We start from the raw sequence: 8,606 nt of genomic DNA on the forward strand, positions 1-8,606 counted from the left end.
AAAATATTCGGATGTTTCGCGACAGAACCCAGATTCTGCATCTCGCGAAAATCCAAACCAAAGGTCCAACTTTTACCGATTACAGAAGCTTAAACAGGCATTTCTAAGTGTGTTAAGCATTACCGAACGTTAGGTTATCATCTTTAGCTCAATACATGCATCAAGGTTCCACTTTTAACCAATAACTCATGATCAAAGGTTGAGTATGCATACCAGGCTTAAAGATGAACCAAAGGTTGCTCTTGGAGCTCACAACCAGCTCCTCAAGGTTCTGCCTTGGATAGAAACGAAAATACCAAACAAGGCTTGGCTCTTTCTCCCGAGAGGTTGCTTCTTTGGATGGGTTTTTCTCTCTTCAAAAGTTGTTTTACTTCAGGAAAAAAAAACATGTATGGGAGAAATATGTTTGGACGTCTACTTTTAAAAAGAGTAAAAGTCATAAAAAAAAGTTAAAAATCTTTTTTTTGAAATGAAAATTTTAGCTTCTAAAAATAACATAAGTTAAAACACAAATATTTTTTCAAAAACTAAATATTTTTTAAAAATCTAAATAACTTTAACTTTTATAAAAAGTACTTCTAAAATAAATAAAATATAAAAATATTTTTTTTGAAAACTCATCCAAACAATCATTTATTCTCATAGAAGTGAAACAGAGCACTTTTATTATTATTGTGAATTTAAATTGGAATCAAGGAATGGGAACACCCATTTATCAAGTATATATTATTTTATTTTTTAAAAATTCCTGATATGAATTAAGAGAAATCAAATAAAGGAAATTCAAGAAAAAACAAAGTCAGGTATTGGATGAAGGAAATTCCTAAGATAGAAATTAGGGAACAAATTAGGGAGAAAGTCAAGAAGAATATCAAAAATTTGTGTAAGGTCACTGTTCCCCCGCACTCCGGATTAGTCCCATAGCCGGCTCAAAGAGTCGAAGCTCGTGGGGATACCGGAGGGAGCCAACTCGCACTAAAGAGGCAATCACGCCTAATTTAGGCGTCACTCATCAGGTGTTGACATGTGTCATAGTTTTTTTTCAAAAAAAATATAATTTAATCATAAAACTTCTGAAGGCCATAATTTTTTACTCGGGTATCCAAATCGGGTAATTCTTTTTTTGATTCCACATAAATTTTCGAGATCGACGCAATAACATCTTATTTGACATATTTTATTTCTCACAAACATAATTTAAATTTAAATCAGGTAATCCTTCTTCCTTAGAGATTTAGAATATTTATTTAATTATTTCCTTTATTAATACAGATTTTTCAAATTGATTTTTGAGTTTAAATCACAAATCAAATCTTTATTTTGTTTTCCTTATTAATAATAATTGTTATTTTTTAATTTAAATCACACATCAAATCTTGATTTATTTTTTATATTAAATCACAAACCCAAAACACAGAGACTTCTGAGTTTAAAAATGTGACACGTGTCAACACCTGACACGTCACCAATGACGTCTAAATTGGGTTTCAATCAAGAGGCAATCACGCCTAATTTAGGTAATTTTATTTTTGAAAAAAATTCATAAGCCATAATTAATTTCAGACCATAAATAATAACTTAGAAGCTTATAGCATTAATCATTAATTTCAAAAATAATATTCTTCTTCCTTAGAGATTTAGAATATTTATTTAATTATTTCCTTTATTTCTACAGATTTTTCAAAATGATTTTTTAGTTTAAGTCACAAATCAAATCTTTATTTTGTTTTCCTTATTAATAATAATTTTAATTTTAATTTTTAATTTAAATCACAAACCAAATTTTTGTTATAATAAAAAAATGTTATTAAAAAAAAATTAAATCACAAATCAAAATTTTATTTATTTATTTATTTATATTAAATCACAAATCCAGAACTCAGAGGCTTCCGGGTTTAATGTTTCTTATAATATTATTCTTGCAAATTTAAATTGTGTTTGTGAGAAATAAAATATGTCAAATGAGATCTCATTGCGTAGATCTCAAAAAGTTATGAGGAATTAAAAAAAGAATTACCTGATTTGGATACCCGAGTCAAAAGTTACGGCCTTCAGAAGTTTTATGATTAAATTATTATTTTTTTTGGAAAAAAAATATGACATGTGTCAATATCTGATAAATGACGCCTAAATTAAGTATGATTGCCTCTTGAGTGACGCCCAATTTAGGCGTCTTGAGTGACGCCCAAATTGGTCGTTATATTGTACAATAAATATATAATTATTTCCAAAACTGTAATAAATGCGTAATTAATTTATTAAAAAACATGGACTTAATTTTTTTGGTTAATCCAGTCAAAGCATTTGACGTATTAGGTCTTGAAGTTTGATAACTAATCATGTCTAATTTGTTGTCCTGCACAAGTTTGATAATCAGGTCTTGCTTGGGTTTTTTCTTAAAAAAAAAAAAGCTAAAAACAAATTAAGTGATAGGACCATGTTTAAATAATGAGTTTGATGTTTGTCATTTTAAATGACATAAGTTATATTATTTTAGGAGAGATATAGAGATAAGAAATGAAAATCATGGAAGAGAAAGTGAGTGATTTTTTTAATTTAAATTTTAAATAAAAAATAATTTCTTGTGTGAATCTCTCTATTAAAATGATGTAACATCTAGAGCGCTGACGAGGGCAGGGAGTAATCGCCGGTGCAAAGGGGCACGGACAAGGAGTGACTCCTGACAGGCTTCCAGCGTGGGGTTACATGCATGAATGAATCGAATCGACACCCGAAAGAGAAGAATTCCAAAGACTGTGCAGGTATGAGACTGCACAGTTTGAGAATAGCTTATAAGAATCAATTGGTACTACCTATACTAACAAGATGCATCTGCTTTTCGGTAGCCCGGATCGGAAGAACTCCACAGTTAGGTGTGCTTGACTAGGAGCAATTATGAGATGAGTGACCTCCTAGGAAGTTTTCCCGGGAAGTGTGCGAGTGAGGAAAAAGCACACTGAAAAGTCTCGTGTTAGTATGTGGGGATAGTCATTGATTCTTGAAGCGACCGGGCGTTACAAATGACATAACTTTATGTCATTTAAAATGACAAACACTTTCCACTTAAATAATATGGTGTTGAATTTAACTTGCTTTCTACTATGATAGGCACATTTTATGTATCTAATTGTATTTAAAAAGTTATAATTTATTCTAAATTATTTGTCACTTTAAAAAAAAAAATATTATTTCCTTAGCTCTACTTTATTTTTTTATTTCTACTTATTGGAATAAGAATGATTTAATAGAGTGAAGGTGTAATATAATCAAATAAACTTATATTTTCATTAAATCGTAAAGAATTTAATGAATTATTTAATTTTTGTACAAATCTTTAAACAATGATTATTTTAAAACTAAAAGAATTTGTGCTTTTAAATTTTGTATTATGTACTTTTAAATTTTGAAACAAAACTTTATCGTATTGTGTACTTTTAAATTTTGTATTTTATGTATTTATATAGAAATTTTGACACAACCTATGCTTATCATATCAGGATAAATAAAATTAAAATATATTAAGTATAAATTTTATGAATTTTAATTATCATTTCATTTATGTTTTTATTTTATTTTATTTTAAAAACAAGATATATTTTAAATTTTTTTTAATAATTGGCATGATTAGATTTAATTTGATTTTAAATATATTACTTTTAAATAATATATTAAATTAAATTAGTAGAGTCATTAATTTGTTGATTGATCCATCACTCCAAGGAGATATAATAATACTAATTCAAATCTTTGAGATATATAAAATTGGATAAAAAATTTAATTATTGCATTTTAATTAAATATTACGCATTTATGGCAGTTTTGGAAATAATTACGGATCTATTTTACAATGTGACGCCTCATTTAGGCATCTCTCACCTAAGGTTGACACGTGTCATTTTTTATAAAAAAATAATAATAATTTAATCATAAAACTTCTGAAGGCCATAACTTTTGACTCGGGTATCCAATTCAGGTAATTGTTTTTTGATTCCACATAACTTTTCGAGATCTACGCAATGACATCTCATTTGATATATTTTATTTCTCACAAACATAATTTAAATTTAAATTTAAATTAGGTAATCCTTATTCCTTAGAGATTCAGAATATTTATTGAATTATTTCATTTATTAATACAGATTTTTCAAATTGATTTTTGAGTTTAAATCACAAATCAAATCTTTATTTTATTTTCCTTATTAATAATAATTGTTACTTTTAATTTAAATAACAAACCAAATTTTTTTATAATAAAAATAAAAATAAAATTTAAATATAATCACACATCAAATCTTGATTAATTTTTTATATTAAATCACACACGCAGATTGGTTCACAATCCAAAACTGTAAAAAATTAAATCACATATCACAAATTTTATTTATTTTCTTCTATCAAATCACAATCCAAACCTCCAAAAAAAAAATCACAATCCAAATTGCATAATTAATTAATTAAAATGCAATAATTAAATTTTTTTCCCATATAAAATTCTAGATAAAGAAACGATTCCAAAGTGATGAGCATGTTTACAAATCGTTCTTGAACATTTCCAATATGTACCGCAAAGAGCATAAGGACATAGGTGAAATTTATAGTGAGGTTGCTACCCTGTTTAAGGATCATCGAGATTTGCTTGAGGAGTTCACTAGATTCTTACCAGATAGTTTCGCAGCACCTTCTACACAGCATGCTCCGGATGCTCGAAATTCATTGCAGCGCTTTAGTGAGCGGAGTTCTATGGCACCCATGATGCGGCAAATGCAAGTATATCGACGAAAGAGGCTTCCTTCTCATGATCGTGAGCGTGATCTGAGTGTTGAACACCCTGAGATGGATGATGACAACACAATGATGAACATGCACAAGAAGCGGAGGAAACGTGAGAGTAAGGATATGAGGATTAATCGTGATCAGGATGAGAGAGAACCTGATCATATAAATGCTCAACAATTTCTTGAGGTATCCATTTCTCCCCTTTTTAACGGTTTTATTGGATGATTCTTTCTCTCTACATTTTCATTTTCCTAGCTCATGGGGTTGGGTTTGCTAGAACTAATCTGACTCATAACTTATTACCCCAAAGTTATTGCTGATTATTTAGGACGAAAATGTTGTTTTCTGTTAGTTGAGTGTAATGCAGTTTTCTCAATCAACCTAGTTAGTTTGAGTATAAGAAGGAATTGGAGTGAATGTAAACTTATTTACATAACAGAATATAATTTTGTGACTGAGTAGGTTCCTTTTTTATTTTTTATTTTTATTTTTTAAGTTTGTTCTGTTTTTTTTTTCTTTGTACGTTTCGTCTGTTCTAGTATGTGTTTATGTTTGTTGAGTAAATGTAAGTATGAGAGAGAGAGAGGGAGAGAGAGAGGAGGAGGAGGAGAAAGAGAGAAGAGATCAGAGAAAGTTTCTGAGTGAGAACTGTGTTATTGACTTAAGATTAAACTGATTACAGTGTCCCCCCAGCTCAGCAAATCTAACTTCTAACAGAAACTGAGCTGGCACGAAACAAACTCTTAACAGTTCAGAAACTATATCACAAAACACAGAGTTGTCTTTTGCAGTATATATAGAAAGGATACTGATGCAGAGTAAATCATATGCGTTTACTCTATTATAGGCATTACATTTAAGAGAATAAACTTTAATTTAATATATAAGAATGTATTCTACTTTTTTGCCCCTTTCTTTCATTCCCTATTTAGTACAGACGGCTTGTAATTCTTGATTTGTTTTTAAGATGGAAATTGTTATAGGATTCTTTGATGGACAACGATTAAAGTGCCACATTTTTTGTAAAAAATTATCTGAATGTCACATTTTGTAAATTTTTGTTCATAATGTCACGTTACCTAACTCGCTTACAACACCTGGTGAGTTAGGCGTTGTCACATTTAGATGGGCGAACATTATTTATAGAATAAAAAATAATAATATTGTAAAGACTCATGTGAGATTTTTGTCAATATAAAATAATAACAGCAGGGATTTGAACTTGCAGCGCTTTCATGAGAAAAAGAAATCTGTCAAGAAAGCTGAAGGTTTTGGGTTGGCTTCAGACTTTTCTTCTAAGGAAGACAAGGATACCTTAAAGAACATGTATAGTCAAGCATTCAGTTTCTTTGAGAAAGTTAAGGAGAAGTTGAACAGTGCTGATGACTACCAAGCTTTCTTGAAGTGCCTTCATAATTTTTTCGTCAGTGAAATAATAAAAAGGAATGAATTGCAAAATTTGGTAACCGATTTACTTGGAAAGCATCTTGATCTTATGGTGGAATTCAATGATTTCCTGGAGTGTTTGGAAAATATTGATGGGTTCCTTGCTGGTGTCATGAGTAAAAAGTCACTAAGATCATCAAAGTTGGAGGACAAAGACAAAGACAAAGAGCAGAAGCGTGAGATGGATGGAGCTAAAGAGAAGGAAAGATACAGGGAGAAGGAGTACATGGGAAAATCCATTCAAGAACTTGACCTCAGTGACTGTAAACGTTGCACTCCCAGCTACCGGCTTCTACCTGCTGATTATCCAATTCCTACAGCTAGTCAGAGATCTGAGCTTGGTGCTCAAGTATTGAATGATCACTGGGTATCTGTGAGTTCAGGAAGTGAGGATTACTCTTCCGAACATATGTGCAGGAATCAGTACGAAGAGAGCTTGTTCAGATGTGAAGATGACAGATTTGAGCTGGACATGTTATTAGAGTCTGTGAGTTCTGCAGCTAAACGTGCAGAGGAATTATATAATAACATGAATGAAAATAAGATCAATATGGAGACTCTGAACCGTATTGAAGATTACTTTACTGTTCAAAATTTAAGGTGCATTGAACGTCTATATGGTGACCATGGTCTTGACGTTATAGACATATTGCGTAAAAACCCAACTCGTGCGCTCCCTGTAATATTGACTCGACTGAAGCAGAAACAGGAGGAATGGAGTCGGTGTCGTTCAGATTTCAATAAAGTTTGGGCTGAAATTTATTCTAAAAATCACTTAAAGTGAAGCAGCAGAAAGAGGATGATATTCTTCAGTCTACTATTGCAGCTGGAAACAAATTAGTTCGGTATTCATGTGATATGAGAGTATGAATGAGGCTGATGGTAGAGTAACTGAGGTAAAGAATGTTCACCGGACTAGTGTAGCAGCCAGTGATAAAGAAAATGGATTATTTTTTGGAAGCTTCACAAGCTTCCACAAGCAGCAAGTGATTTTGGTTTTTCTGTTTATGTTTACTCACTTCAATTCTTTTTCATTACTGGTTTAATGAATTTTATTCAAGGTTAAAATAATAATAATTAAAATTGGTTCTTTTTCACTTCAATTCTTTTTCACTTCGGTATACGGGGTTCTATTATTTTTGTCACTTCAACCTTTGAACCGGAAAGAACAAACTCAAAAATTGAGTTTTTTGATCTATCTACAAATGTTATTATTTGTTTGTTTTATAAATCAATATGTAAAAAGTTCGAGTAATAAGGGACTCGATTATATTTAAGTGAAGTCTTAATTGTGAAAACGAAAAAACAGACATTAAGAGAATATTGTTCCTTTGAGTAAGTTCACTCGACTCAACTCGAAATAATTGAAATTCAATGTATTTTTTAAATACTAAGAGTTTCTGGAAGAAAAAAAGTTGCGGGTTTTTTTCTACCAATTGGGGCCCTCCCTTCACCACCCCTTTGTTTTATAAAGAACAATGGACTATCAAGCCTCTCAGTTGGGGCGGTTATATTTATTATATTTTAGACGTACCACCCTTACTATCTAATTATTTATCAAAGTCGAAATCAGCAATAGTTTTTTTTTTCTTTCTATTTTTTTATTATTGATTTCAAATTGATATAACAATAACCAATCAAATAATAAGAGTGATAAGTCTAAAATAATAATAAATATAACTTTCTCCGCTTCTCAATTCGCTATAACCTTTTTTTCTCCATCCTAACCAAGTTAGTACTCTCAATTTGCCGTTGATTTTAGAGTACATAAAACATCTGGTGTGATTATGCACGTCAAAATTTTGTTCCGGCACACGCTATGCCATTTGTTTGATATGCCCTCGGTTACAATACTATTCTTAAGAAGTAAATTATTTTGAGATGATCAACATTATATTCATTTCGCTAATTACCATTTTCAAATAAAATACTTACATATTCATCATAGTTTAATGAGGCTACTATCCTCCAAAGGTCGCCCAAAACTTTTTACCTCAATAATAATAATAATTTTACAGTTGAATATAATATTTTCAATTATATGTTTTGGATTGAGAGTATGAATCGATGATAGAAATATGAATTATTTAAAATAAATAAAAATATATCGCTAAGCATATTTTTGAAAAAATGATAATTAATTAAAAATATCATGATTCATGAAGAAGTAATTATAAGGTCTAAACAGTAACTTCAGTCATCATAACCACAACTAACAAATATATACAGATTATAATTTATACATAATCGATACATTATTTTGCCGTGTGAAATTTTCCAAGCTCAATACTGTTAACACACAAATTGCAAGTTCTTCCTCACACATAACTTCCATGTAGGGATTTAAATGGATCAAATGGTCTATTAAGTGTTTATAATTCGGT

General features: G+C 30.3%; 1 protein-coding gene across 1 annotated transcript; it reads left to right on the forward strand.

The window, feature by feature from the left end:
* The first annotated feature begins 205 nt into the window (after nt 1-205).
* On the forward strand, nt 206-7,120 carry LOC133304585 (paired amphipathic helix protein Sin3-like 2). Its single transcript, XM_061504636.1, has 3 exons — nt 206-268; nt 4,498-4,962; nt 6,017-7,120. The coding sequence occupies exons 1-3, from the start codon at nt 206-208 to the stop codon at nt 7,004-7,006; spliced, it is 1,518 nt and encodes a 505-aa protein (XP_061360620.1). The 3' UTR covers nt 7,007-7,120.
* Nucleotides 7,121-8,606: the final 1,486 nt, after the last annotated feature.

The sequence above is a fragment of the Gastrolobium bilobum genome, unplaced genomic scaffold (assembly GCF_033153095.1).
Source record: "Gastrolobium bilobum isolate Gb01-03AN ecotype WA unplaced genomic scaffold, APGP_CSIRO_Gbil_v1 utg55102, whole genome shotgun sequence".
Lineage (NCBI taxonomy): Eukaryota > Viridiplantae > Streptophyta > Magnoliopsida > Fabales > Fabaceae > Gastrolobium > Gastrolobium bilobum.

Bases quoted from the DNA above. Each gene is read 5' to 3' on its own strand.
- LOC133304585 (XM_061504636.1), top strand. From the start codon at position 206: ATGCATACCAGGCTTAAAGATGAACCAAAGGTTGCTCTTGGAGCTCAC. The intron at 269-4,497 runs GTTCTGCCTTGG...ATAAAATTCTAG, and splicing joins CTCACAACCAGCTCCTCAAG to ATAAAGAAACGATTCCAAAG. The intron at 4,963-6,016 runs GTATCCATTTCT...CGCTTTCATGAG, and splicing joins ATGCTCAACAATTTCTTGAG to AAAAAGAAATCTGTCAAGAA.